This window comes from Pocillopora damicornis, chromosome 5 (genome assembly GCF_964200805.1).
Source record: "Pocillopora damicornis chromosome 5, jaPocDami1.2, whole genome shotgun sequence".
Classification (NCBI taxonomy): Eukaryota; Metazoa; Cnidaria; class Anthozoa; order Scleractinia; family Pocilloporidae; genus Pocillopora; species Pocillopora damicornis.
The window spans coordinates 11,750,974-11,765,159 of record NC_142674.1 but is presented as its reverse complement, the minus strand read 5'-3'; the positions used below and the strand labels follow the sequence as shown (position 1 = coordinate 11,765,159).

General features: G+C 37.0%; 1 protein-coding gene and 1 long non-coding RNA gene across 12 annotated transcripts; both read right to left on the bottom strand.

Moving 5' to 3' along the window:
- Positions 1-251: 251 nt before the first annotated feature.
- On the bottom strand, positions 252-7,789 carry LOC149045255 (uncharacterized). Of its 11 annotated transcripts, none has more exons than XR_016187161.1 (9): positions 7,404-7,789; positions 6,394-6,445; positions 6,075-6,130; positions 4,834-4,876; positions 3,797-3,995; positions 2,974-3,170; positions 2,835-2,886; positions 2,598-2,681; positions 252-1,988 (listed from the first exon to the last, which is right to left on the bottom strand). It is a non-coding gene; the product is annotated as an uncharacterized LOC149045255 (long non-coding RNA). The 11 variants fall into 11 exon arrangements; XR_016187159.1 differs by having other exon boundaries at positions 2,611-2,681; XR_016187160.1 differs by having other exon boundaries at positions 2,611-2,681; positions 2,974-3,167.
- Positions 7,790-7,888: 99 nt separating this feature from the next.
- LOC149045254 (uncharacterized) lies at positions 7,889-8,958 on the bottom strand. The gene is made up of 2 exons (XM_089205880.1): positions 8,767-8,958; positions 7,889-8,425 (listed from the first exon to the last, which is right to left on the bottom strand). The coding sequence occupies exons 1-2, from the start codon at positions 8,956-8,958 to the stop codon at positions 7,889-7,891; spliced, it is 729 nt and encodes a 242-aa protein (XP_089062006.1).
- Positions 8,959-14,186: the final 5,228 nt, after the last annotated feature.

Sequence of the window (14,186 nt, the reverse complement as noted above, 5' to 3'; positions counted from 1 at the left end):
CAGAAGTCGCTGTATACATAGATGCATGTGCATATATTGACGGCAAACTATTGATTTATCTTTGCTTGACAAGCAAAGTGTACATATACATAGAGGACTACGGGTTCTATGCACTGTCAGATAAAACATTGTAACAGAATATTTAAAGAGTCGAGTGCAAAGGAAGCCATTCCAAAAGGATCTCATTCCAGAGAGACATCTGCCCAAAAAGCAGTATGCTTATATGAGAAAAGAAAAGAAAAGAAAAGTTAAAGTAATTCAGATTTAATCAAATTTTTAACAGATGACAATATTAACAAGCATTACTTTCTTGTCATTATTAACATGCATCACGAAAGAAGACAATTGAGCAATAACTATTATTCATGCTAATACTAAGTCAAGGCTTTGTCACAGTTTCTTTCTCAAAAAGATATTGTAGATGAATATGAAGAGTGATTTTATCCAGCCGGTGAAATTGGTCATAAACTACTGTGCATTACAAAATTTTTGGTTTATGTCATGTTTTCCACACACAACATGGGGAGAACCAACAATCAAACATGCATGCTGGTGTCATACAGGTTTGTTTACATACTGTTTCATGGGTTGAGTAAAATCACTCTAGTTGTTCCTTTTTTAATGTTTCATATAAATTTTGGTTACCTTTTTCCTGCTATGATATCTTTTGTTGATAAAATCATCTTGATAAATAGGATACATTGTAAGTGTTTGGAACAAATAAACACTTTTTTTGTGTCATTTAAGCAGGAGTGATTGGTGCTAAATATTTTTTCTAGCCACATGTGCAAACCGTAATTAATCTAACTCAAAATTCAGGCTTAAATTGCTCATCTAACAAACAAATAGGTAGTTAAAAAAAAACTCCTTCAGTTGTACTTGAACATGCAACACTCCATGGAAATAAACATCTTCAGTACAAATAATTCAAGTAAATAACTTCAGGTGAAATACTGATTTTTTGGAATTTGTGAAATATAAAGTAGACTACACTGCACTAATATACAATAAATCCATTCTATCCTTTTACTCACTTGCAACTATTTGGCTCTAACTGTTCAATACTATTTGACAGATTACAGAAAGTAACTCTGTCCTTCAAATTTGCCCTTGTATACTTTTGAATAAAATAAAGCAGTTGACACCAGATCGAGGAGTCAAGGCTATTTTATTCACCCATTCACTCATAATGGTTGGTAAGATTTCTTTTTTATATGAGTTGCTGGAAACATAAAGATTTAAAATAAATTCTTTGCAATTTAAATGTTTGTGTCATTTTTTAAAATTTTACTGCTCTGGAAATGCACCGGATATGAAACTCTGGAACTAAACAACTCCAAAGGAGGTTTTGTGGACAAATTCATGGGTCTGATGTGAACATGCTTAAGAGGTCACATTCTCTATTGATGTTCTCTGGCCATGTCTAGGTACTATTCACAATTTGGAGCTGTGGAATTTTGGATATAACTTGAATTAGGCATGCTTCAAAACCCAATTGAAACTGTTAGAGTGAACACATGACCTGTTAGGTATTTAATTATTAGTATTACACTGTGCCAAATAGCTTTCCTTTACTGATTTTATTTAAAATTACAAAAAGTCTTTCTCCTCAAGTTGCCTCCATTTCCAGTCTCTCCACATTCCATAATGATGCTGTTTTGTAATGCTCAATAAGACCCATCCATCACTATCAACTTGCTTTAAGATACTTGCCACATTAGTTCTGTGTTCTCCTTGGTCCAAAATTCCAAGGCTCTATCCCACTTGTAATGAAAAATCTTTGTCTCAACCTACCCATCCTTACCTGCCTCCATTAATCAAAATTAACCTTTTTTTCTCTTGTCATCACTGCATGGTAACACCCTCTTGGAACATTTATCCCTTTCTCCTTCCTTAGTTTGAAAAGATATTGCTCAGTGATGGCATTAAGGCCTTGGAATACCTTCCTTCCTTCCTTCTTTCAAATAGAGAATCTGTAGGGTTGGAATCTGTGAAGAAAATCAGTCTCCATTAGAAAAGAAACTTTAATGACACTCACCTAATGAAAGACTGTCAAAAAATACCAAATTGGTATTAAAATGCACATTTGGCCTACTTTCATTGGGTTGGTTGGACTTCTTTGCTAATGAAGTACCACTAACCTTGAGTATCAGTATGTTAATGATAATATGCTATGAATTAACTCAAAGGAGAATAAAAACAACCTCATCCTTCTGTTAACCCAACAAACAAATTTAGCAATCAAAGAAGGAACATCAATCATTAGATGTATTTATAATAATTTCCCTTAAAATTTATTGCAGACATAAGGCACTAAAAAACATCCAAAACTGGTCATCGAAGGACACATAAAACAAAAGCAACAGTAATTATAATTGTAATAATAGTAATAATAATAATATTCCCCTAAACTACTTGGCATGTTACAAGAACATCTCTGCATAGTATAAAAATAATAACAATAATGATATTCCCCTAAACTACTTAGCATGTTACAAGAACATCTATGCATAGTTTTAATTAATTATAATTATAATAATAATAATGATAATAAAGTAAGAGAAAACCTAAACAGAAGAAAACTATAAATCACTCACAAATTCTGCATACCTCATAAGAAGCATCTTTGGGAGGCTTGAGGAGCTCAAAGAGGACAAAATCTTCATCATCTGGTTCACTGGCTATAAAAAAAGCACACAATGCTTTCATTAGCAAATAACAAAAAACAAACAAGGTTTATAGAGATCAATAATTATGGAACAATGTAGCAAAAAACTCATCTTACAAAAACCAAGAGACAAAGAGTGAAAATGGTCAACATAATTATTAACTACCTTGAATATTGTTTTCATTTGACAGCTGTGTCTTTGTCCAGTAGTTGAATGTCTAATGGTGAAAGAGGAGGGGGGAGAACAAATAAATCATCATTAATATCGTCATAATCCTCCTCAAAATCTCCTGATTCATACTCACCAGGAAAAGCAACACCAAAACCAGCAGAAACCTCCTCCATGGTTTTTCCAGTACTAAATGGACTCACTCCTGTTTTGCATTTCTTGATTCCATCTTCACCTATTCTTGCACTGCTGTCTTCACCAGCATAATGCACAAAACAGTATCTGTCAGTTTTTCATCAACATATTTCTGGCATCCATTGAAGCTACAATCTGCTAAACAAAATATAGTATTTGTAAATAAGTACTAGCTATCTATGATTGCTACCTTTAACATACACTCATTGATTAACCCTTTATACCCTAACATCAGTAGGCATATTCTCCGTACCGTTCTCTATACATTTCCTGAACTGTCGACAAGGAGAATTTGTTTAAAAATCAAGAGCTTTATAAGTTGTTGGTCATTTCCTTGATTCATGTGGGATGTGGGGGGATATCAGAGGTGATTTTGTAATGAGAAATTAGAGGCTGGCCACTCTTAGGGTTAAAGGGTTAAGATTTTTTCTTTCATTAATGTATTGCAAACTGTACATAACTAGTAAAGCAGATCCTATTTAATGGTTCAGAGATGACCTTTCTACAAGTAACTGGAGTTGAGGCAATGGAAGATATTATTGCATGCTCAGTGTATTGTAGCATAGTATTTAAAAGTTTCCTGTTTCTGAATTCCAGCAGTGGATAACTCTTGTATTCCAGCACTGTTATTTTCCAGCCCCTCTCAGCTGTTCTCAGTTTCTCAGCAGGAGTTAACTGTTGTATTCCAGTAATGTTAATTTCCAGCCGTACACAGCCGTTCTGAGATTACCAGCAAGGAATAAATATTCTTTTACAGTACTTACTTGTATTTTCCAGCCCCTGCAAGCTGTTCTGTCATTTTTGTTTTCCAGCTGGAGGTAACTGTTATTTCTAAGCACAATTATTTTCTGGCCTCTCTAGGCTGATTGGAGTTTTCCTGCTCAAGTTGACTGTTATTTTCTGTAAAACAGAATAATATACATAAGGACCCAGGCATGAAGTGAAGAAACCTTCCTTGGAAACCTTGGAAACAAGACAATGTTTTTAATTGCTCAGATCAAAACCAAAAAATTTTACTGTTTGTTAAAAACAATGTTATATAATGTTAAATGTTACATAATGTTAAAAACAAAACACAAAATTTAATAAATTTGACACCTGTGGAGTATATAGCATTGCTTATGAATGAGACAAGAATATGCTTTTAAATTTCCATCATACCTGAATAATGTCTGTGTAAAATTTTAGCTCAAATGTAGTATTTTTAACTTATAAATCTATTCCTAGTAAGTGGCCCTGGCAAACTATCTTTACATGTAACTGCCAATAAAATAACCCTCCATCTTCATAAAGATCTAAGTAAGCTTTTAAGGCCTTCCTGTCATTTTTTTAAAGCATGGCATCACAAACTTTTTCTTTTGGTTCCACCAATAAAAAACATTTGGGGAAAGTCAAATAATCAACAACCACAACTAGTACTTAAATACTTAGTTAGCAATTGACTGAGACACCATTAGCACCACAATAAAAAAATGCAAGAATCCTCAACTGGCTGAAACTTGCATCATTCAGTTGCATACTATTCTTCCCACATTTCCTAATAAATTAACCTATATTTAGTGGATACCTCTATAACACAGACACTAGGGAAGGTTCTTAGAGAGGTTACCTTTAATACTTTTATAACTATAAAAGTAATAGCTTTCGCTGCAGTTTAAATTGATTTAATTTTTGAGATACAGTTAACTAATTCTTCACTTATCACACAACAGCTGTGCAAAGCATATCAGTTGTCAATAACAAATGTGGAGAGTTACAAATTACTTTCAGTACTTTATAGTGCAAGCAATGTGTTCCTTACCACCATTTTTCAGTGTTTTCTTTCCATTTACAGACTCAAGTGGCTGTAATGAAAAAACAAATTCAAACAATTCTACCTCACTTCCTAAAGCAAGAAATCACAAGAATAAACAAGTGTAGAAACTTAGACATATTTAGGCTAGAACCCTAATTCAAAAATAAAAAAACTACCCCCTGCAAAAAAAAAATGTACCACTGTCTTTGGTACCATCCTGTTCCTCCCCTATTTCTGTTTTTTTTTTTTTTTTTTTTTAAACTTTTCTTTTCTATCAACTTTCAAACACATACCATGCTTCTTCTTGATGGGAAGAGGTTCCATAAAAAACCCAAATAACCAGAAAGATTACCAGCAAGATAGATAACCAAATGGATAACAAAATGAGTAGTGGTACCAAACTAAAGCTTGTAGCAATTCACCGACCTGACTATTACACCCTATTCTTTTTCCCCAGGTCTATGTGAACTAGATTTTGAGCACAGAATGTAATACCTCACCAAACATCTGCTAGGATGACTCACTTAAAAGTGTGCATGATTATCATCTCTTGCTGAGATAGCACACTGCACTTCAATGTTTTTATTACTACACATATAGGGGCTTTGGTAAGATTGTGGAAAGGAGGGAAAACATTTGAGCAGCTGGGAGGGACAAAAATGACAGTGTGGCAGCCATTTATTCCCACTTGGATAGCAAAGTCTGGGGAACCTTTCCCTGGAAATTTAAAAGTTTGGATGTCCATTTTAGGCCACTATTTCTCAAGTTGGCTAAAAATTATATCTGCTACAAGAGAGAGTGAGGGAGAGTGTTGACACTGATTTAATGAATAGAGTAGCTTTTACATAACGAACTATATAAACATTATATACATAGTAATGTTGTCTCGTAGATGATGTCAGTGTGGTCTTGTTTGATTTTTACCTTTGCCTTGCTCAAAAATATGAAATTGTGCCCTGGACAACATTAAATTTGGGGAACAGTGCTGTGATTTCTGACACAGTATATTTAAAGCAATTACTGATGGCAAAGGAATTAATTGGTACTTCAATGATGAATGTAGAGCACAGCAATCAATTTAAATCATCATACCAAAAACATGGTGACTGGTACATTCACCTAGAACTCTTTGCACAAGAAAATCCTGGAACCACTCAAAAAGTCAAGCAGAGAAAATTGGAAAAATTTAAAATTTGCATACATAATGTTGTTGTTTTGCAAAATATTGCTTTCTACATGTGTCTTACCCTAAGAATAAAGGTAAAATTTACAGGCACCATCTATGTCTGTAAGTGGATTGAATCTATTGGGTAAACACCAGAAAAAATAATAATATTAATGCAAATAGGCTGAGGGTTTAGTATAGGTATGCTGTGCTTCAGTTTTATCCTAAGTTTATTCTTTTACTTTTAAAAGAGGCCAAATTGATAGTGACATATCATCTCACCATAACTTAGGCTAGGAGCTAAATTTTATCCTTCTCTACACAAAATGCATTTTTCATTCATATCATTAACAAAACCAAAGGAAACTGATTTTTACACCAAGGACAAGCACAACAGATACCTTTCATCTGCACTTTTGTTTACTTTGCTTTGCTGCTGGTTCTCATCCATGCCTGTATGAATGATATTGAGTAAGGGTGAAAGGATTGGTATTTTCTTCACAAAGATAGTTGCAGAGAGTGTCTCCATTGATATATGGATTACCAGACACTCACAATGAACTCCAACAAGACCAAGTTCTTGCTAACAAGTGTAGCAATGGGCAATAGTCTGTATTGAATTAAGTATTCATTTGTGCATGAATTAGTATTTATTTCATTTTAATGTTTGTAACACACAATTGAAAAAGTATGTAAAATGTGGTAACAAAATACATATCATTGTGGTATTCCTCATAATTTAGTTCAAGGGGCTTTATTCTAAATAGATCAAAAGAAAGAAAGTGCCATATATCAGCCACTGATTTAAATAGAAAAGCACAAATTATTAGGTGATGAGTAATTTTGCTGCAAATTTGTGCCCCTCTGGGTGAGCAAAGAGAATGATGACCCAACTGTTACTTGCTGCAGAGCGTTAGGAGCCAGCACCCTATCCTTTATAAGAGACCAGATCTTCATCATATGTGTAAGCAGGTTGTAAGTTAACTTTCCAGGATATGTGAAGTTTAACATCGACCATACATCCTAGCTGAATTTTTGCGTAGCCCCATACATTTACAATGAATACATGTCTTCCACTGTAACCATAATAGCCACCAGTGTACACACTATGAGACTGCTACATGCAACATAATACAAATTATTGAGGCTGGAAGAAAATCACAAGTTTTTGATCATTAAAACACCGAGAGCTGTCCTGGTTTTTAATCGACGTGTAATATCTGGTGTTGCATGTCCCAAACAAAATAAAAAAGTCAGTCCTCGACACAGAAGGATTCGATGAATCCAGGTATCATGCAGCTACATGAAATCTACTGGAATTTAGCACAAAACTTGAACGCGATCTTTGAAGAATGGTTGTAATATTTAAAATTTAAAAAAATACTAGCATGAAGTGCAACGAAAACCTTACCTTATTGTACTAGCTCCAACAGAAAAGTAAGGAAAGCCATATATGAGGCAATGTCAAATTCTCGTCTTCCTAGGCTTTCCAACGTATGGAAGGAAATTTCCCAAATACCTCGCACTTAAAAACGCAACCAGAATCTTACTCTTTCACCAATCCGAAGCGTCCCAAAAGGTGTCAAGGATAGCCCATGAAATTCTCAAACTTCGAGCGCGGAAATCTTAACGATCTTTTTACACTTTTGCTTTGCATCCCTCCCCTAGTTGGGAAGTGACACGCAGAAGACACGATCACAACGCACTTTGATTGGAAGAAGTAAAACTGCATTCTATTGGTTATAATGTGTGAGGACATAACCACAACGGAAGACACGACTGCAACGCTACAGTTACGTTCATCTGTTGGTCATTGACTTTTATGAGTTTGTGGCTCCTAAAGGAGCCGTTTTTTTTTGTGAATATCTATCTTTATTAACATTTACTCAGTTTAAATTACATGGGTTGTATGAGGTGAGCGCATGCCTCCAGAAGCTCCTTTGAATTCCTATTGCCATTTTTGAATTCACTCCAGAGGTCAAAGAGTCTTCTCTGTAAGGTCCTGTAGGTCGAGCACTGATGCCTCTTCAGCTTTTTGTCTGAAACCAGACGGATTTGCGTGCTGACCAGTGCAGCTTCCCGGTGAAGCACCTGGATTAGGATGTACAATCCTAAGATCGTACAATCTTGAGATCGTCCTTTGGCGCGCCGGTTCAAGCCATTGTGCCAACCCTCTAAGTCGTTATTGGTCCTGATTATTGCTTCCAGGAATACGCTCCAGGTCTGTGGCGGGAAGGTCTGACTGGTTATCCAGTTCTCTTCGATGTAGCTACAGAAATCCTGCAAGGGTCTGACAGTTGCTTGCTGCTGGAGTCGACAGAATCTGCGTTCAATCTTGTCAGCAGGGAGGTACGATAAAGCCATCAGTTGCTTTATTAGCTGGTGGGTGCTGCGGTCATTTCTGTAGGCATCCTGGAGTCCAAGCCCTTGTACCTATAAAAGAAAAGCGAAATTTAATATTTTGTTAGCTAGATGTTAAACTAGTTTCGTTTTGAACATTGCGCGAATTTATATTTGCTTAACTGACCTGTGGTCCCAGATTTCAGAAAATTCGAAAGCGCGAGAAATTATTTAGAGTTAAGTCTGTATAAATAACTTTCACAACTGTCATTTCGTTGAATACCGTCATACCGTTACCGTTATACTAGTGAATACGACATCGTTACGAAATTTAGAAGTGAACCCTTTTAACACTTTTAACTATAGCTAGAATAAAGTGAATCATTGCCGATTTTAGTTTGACCAATCAGTGATTTAACAGTTTGAGATTGTACCTTTCGCCATAGGGCTTGTGTCCAGTGGAATGAACACCCTTTAAGCTGAACGCCTGGGAGGGTCTGTTGCAGTGCACTCCAAACAGCTTTTTCGAAGTCCAGCATTACCTTGGTGACTCTCGGTGGAGAAGGGAGGATGGATATTACAGCATCGAGGACCGCCTTGTAATCTCGCCGTTTTTTGCCTGACATTATGACGAAAACCAGAGGCACCTGACATAGACATAAACATAGACATGGTTTTTTAGTTCACGAAGACTTATCTAACACAGAGCTGTACGCCCATATACTTAAAAAGTACAAGGGCGTACCGTTTGTTAGTGTGTTGGGGGCTAATAGTCCAGGTACTGGGGGCTAATAGTCCAGGTACTGGGGGCTAATAGTCCAGAGACTGGGGGCTAATCGTCTGGGGCTAATTGTCCATGGGGCGAGTTGTCCGGATACCATTACCTTTTAATAGAATGCCGATCGCTTTTTTGTGATCTTCATCAAATGAAACAGAAAAAAAAGAAACAAAAACCCACCCACACATAAGATCGCCCTTAAGTCTGAAAAATACTTGAAGAGCGGGTTTATTTTTATAACCAACCTTCAAAATCTTGAGAACGTATCAAAGCAATTAGAGAGGCGAGCGCGAACTGAGATCGCTTGAAACTTGTCAATGGCTCATTTTTATCAGGGAGGTGAGAAAATAACCATCTATTGTTAATCGTTTCTCATGAAGCGGCCGCTTGTATTAGAAAAATTGATCGATATCAAGGAATATTGCTGCGTTTTTTGCGCTAAGTGCTTATGCCATCAAATTTAAGAATTTGTTCATGCTTGGCGTGCGAATATCGAGTTATGGATGCACGGGGAAGTTTGGAGGGCAAGAAAAAATGCGTAAGAGTAGCTCGAGGCGCAGCCGAAAGCAACTCTAGCTTTTTGAGTGCTCTCCAAACTTCCTAAGTGGATCCATAACTCGATATACGCACAGCGAAAAGCACGAGCAAATTCTTTTATAACAGAGCGACAACAAGGATCTGCGCGAAGAAGCCAAATTTGCTGCAGCTGGTCTTCCGACAAATTTGCGAAACGTGCAACCTGCGAGTTTTTTTCGGCTTTGTCTTGCTTGTTGGATCAGGACTTAAAAGGTCAATGCCGACAGAAAAATTGGGCAGTTCTTCGCTGGTTTCTTCCATATTTCAAAGAAAAGGAAAACTACACTGCAACTTAACAGGACGGAGACTGAAGCCGGGTAAAAAAAATGCTCACATCATCTTATTTACGCGCGGCTGTGCGTAAATAAAGATTTTATTCATAGCGGCTCAACAGGACTTGTATAGGGAAAGCACGCGCGCTATCTTATAAAACTAATTCGCTCGCGGTTTAAATACTTTGTAAGCATTTGCGTTGTCATTAGATGGTTTCTTTTTGGGTTTCCTTTCAAAATTATTTATTGTCGAAACCAATGTGTCGACATCGATGAGAATAAATGCGAGTAACGTGCATCCCAGTAATATGTTCCGACATGCATTCGAGAATAAGCCGTAACGTAATAAAGATCGTCGGTGGAAAATGTCGTTTGAGATTAGGAGGGGGAAAAGACAATAGCAGGTAATTTAGTGTTGACAACTGGGTTGAAAACGAAAATTAGCCACCGTAAAGGTTAAAAAAGCTGACATTTCGAGCCGAAGGGCTAACGCTCGAAACGTCAGCTTTTTTACCCTTTACGGTAGCTAATTTACGTTTTCAACTCAGTTGTTAACACTAAATTACCTGCTATACTCTCCCACCGACGCAGCACCACAGTTTCTTTAGAAACTTACCCCTTTATTCATTTGAAAAGACGATAGACTTCTTATCTTGTCTCGCAAATCTTGCCGTCTGGAAAATCAGATGCTCTGTTCACGGTACATAAAACCTTCAGAGGCGTTCATTTATTCATCTCTCAAAGAATTCAAATTCATCTCGGTTTTTGTTCTTTGTACTTTTTTTCCAGAGGATGAAAAACTTCGTCGCAACAAACGCAAACCAAGACCCTGTTCTAAAGCCGCGGCTACACGAGCGATTTTTTGCCTGCAATGGTGATGCGATTTTTTTCTTAACATTGTCACGTCGCCGGCGCGCGGTGGCGGCTAAACGGGTGACAAAGTTTGTGATTTTGTCACGAAAAGTTCAACTCATCGAATTTCTCGCGATTTTTTTCAGCGATATAATGGCTGTCGCCATCCCAGCACTTGCACGAGGGTGGCTACACGGGTAGTTTGCACCGCGCGCTGGCGACGCGACAAATTTAGAGAAAATCGCATCACCATTGCAAGTAAATAATCGCTCGAGCAGCCGCGGCTTAACATTGTGAGATCTGGAATCGGGCTACCTGTCGATTTAATTCAAACAAGCTTCATTCGTGACCATTCACACTGATTCAAATTTTATTTGGTTTCATCGCTCTTTGTTTTCATCTCTCTCTCTGAAGTAAGAGGGACTTAGAGTCTGACCTTCCTACGTTACAAAATGAATTTTGCTGTCCTCTTATTGACTCGCTTCAAATTGAAGTCGTAAACATTCAAAGAAAGTAGTTATTGGATTCTGAAATTCATCCTTGTGCAAAATACTCGTCGTCTTCTTCCTTTTTTGTTATTTATTTACTTTTTTATTATTTGTGTCATCACAGAACGAGGTTTATATCTGGCGACTCTCCACTTTGTTTAGGAATAATTTTTTTCAACCGAAGGAAAACGTTGAGAAAGGTATTATTATCATATTATTTGTTTTCTTCCGGTATCCTTCGGATCATTAAAACGTTTCATTCGAGGCCTATTAGTTGTTTAACTCGGTTGTTGAATTGTTGATGAAAGCTGTGTATAATAAATTTTCGTTGAGGATCATCATCCATCTTATTTCAATTCAGCCGATTGAATTTACCATGATGCGCTTTGGTTAATTACATTGTAGGTTTTTTAGCTCATTCATGCTGAAAGCAATGATTGAGGTATCTTGGTGATGTTGACGGAAGTTGTCGACCGTGGACGGGAGTTGTATTCCATGGACAGAAGTTGCATTGTGGACCGTGAACGGAAGTAGTCTCGCATACTACCCCTCCCCACTCAGTAAAAGTAAAAAAAATTAATTTCGATGAAGCTCAGAAACTCACGTGGAAAAAAAATAAGATTTTTGTATGGTTTAAAAACAATGATAACTCAAATCACATTTCTGAACTTCTAAAAATGCAACTTGAATCGAAAAGCCAAAATGTTCACACCTAGGGGACCCTTAACGGGTTCATTTCAAAACACGTCGTTATCACGCAGAAGAGCATTAGCATCAGAGACAGTCATATTGGCAAGCCACGCATTTGCGTTCGTCTTCATCTGGCATAAAGTTATCATTACTCTATCATTGTGCTTGTCCTCGGGAGCTTTTCAACATACAGTAAACACATTAATCATAGCGGCCAAGATGGTCTAAATATTTTCTTTCGAGCTCTATTATTTCGGTCCGGACTTGAGGCTCGCTCAGACAAAAACAGCAATACCAATCCGGTCAGTACAAAATACAGACTGCAGACAGCAGGCCAGGTACAAAATGCAGACTAGGTATAAAATGTAGACTGCAGACTGGTTACCAAATGCAGACTGAGAATTTATACTGTTTTTTCGTTTGATACGTGATAACATATCGTATTAAAACTTACCGAGCGTCACGCAATCGCTTTTCCGCGATCATCTTTTACTATCATTCGCAATATTGGGGAAAATTCCTTACCCGTTTCTTGATCACAGACGTTCTGAAAATAATTTCAAGCCTTCCTAGAGTCTTCTCGCTTTGCGCGCGAGTTAGTTGGTGTGACGTCGGCACAGAATTTACCAACTTAATAAAAGTGGATGTAGATGTAAATGAGATGTCACTATCGAATATTTAACACGCGCAATATTCGAGAAACAATTGACAGCTTTGCACGTGGTCCATACGTTTCATCCTTTTAACCGATATGTGCTCACTTTGTTGAAAAAAATGCAGGCCGGGACCAAAATCGTTCCCTTGACTTGATATATTTTTAACGTTTAGGGGTGTTCGCGCACTGATTTTCACATATGTGCCTTATATTGTTGTTGGCTTACATGAGGAACCGGCGAATTTTTAAAGGGAAAAGCGAATCGTTGCTTTCGTGACTGGCCTTTTGATTACTTTTCTGATGGTTTTATCCCTCATCTGTTTGGAGATTACGCAAATATTGATATGTGAAAATCAGACTATATGGGGGCTTGAAATTCTATTAAGAACGATTGTGGCCGCTTTGTTAAATACCAAATGCAACGACCGCTTTATTAAAAACAAAAGATATCAAGAAACGAGCAAGGAATATTTGACAATGGTGCAAATGATCATGAAAGATGAGGGTTACAAATATTTTGCTGCTTGAGCAACATTTGATGCCTGATCATGCCCACCCAGCCCACCCTCCGCCCCACAAACACACACGCACCAACAAAAAGGACACTGTCTGCCTAATGACCTCTGCCCATCCCACCTCCAGCCCACATAACCTTATTTCCAATTCCCATCACGACAAATGAACAAGTTTTCTTATCACACAACTGCCCAAAAGTCTTGAAATTTCACATAAACTGAATTCAACTGTACCTTATTCAAACAGTCCAAGATATCAATACAAACTTAAGCCATGTAACATGAATGAGCTGGCTCCAAGAACCCTTTGATTAATTATATTTGCTGTCGGTCGCTGAAAATAGCTAAACACTTCTCAGTTGCTACTAGTTTTAATTTGCGCATAAAAAAACAATGGAGATCTTAGGATTCAGCGGTGTCACTAAAACATAGTGATTGAAACAAAAACATTCAGTTTTTGATAAGCTTTGGCAGTGAGTTGAAATTAATTTAAAATCAACTCAGAACTGTTTAGAAGGGAAGAACCATTAAAATAATCTATGTTTAGTCAACACTTACTTAATTCCACACCAGATGGTTGCAATGGGACAATTTTGATGTCCTTTTATTGGCTCCCTTTGAAGTGAGGTCATAAACATATAAAGATAATAGTGATTGGATTCTGAAATACATCCTTCAGCAAAATACTCGTCATATTCTTCATTTTTATTGTTTGTGTCTTCACGGATCGTGGTGTTATATCTAGCGACCCTCCATTTACTTTGGAAATAATCAAATTTTCAACAGAAGGAAAAAGGTGAGAAAGACATTATCATCATTAGTTGTTTTCTTCTGGTCTTGTTCGGATCACTAAAACAAGTTTCATTCTAGGCCTCTTAGTTGTTTGATTCAATTGTTAAATCGTTGATGATACGCAGTCAATTTTCGTTGACGATCTTTACCCATTTTTATTTCGATTCTGCCGACTGAGTTTACCATGATACACTTTATTCAGTTACATTGTAGGCGTTTTTAACAATATTTGCTGC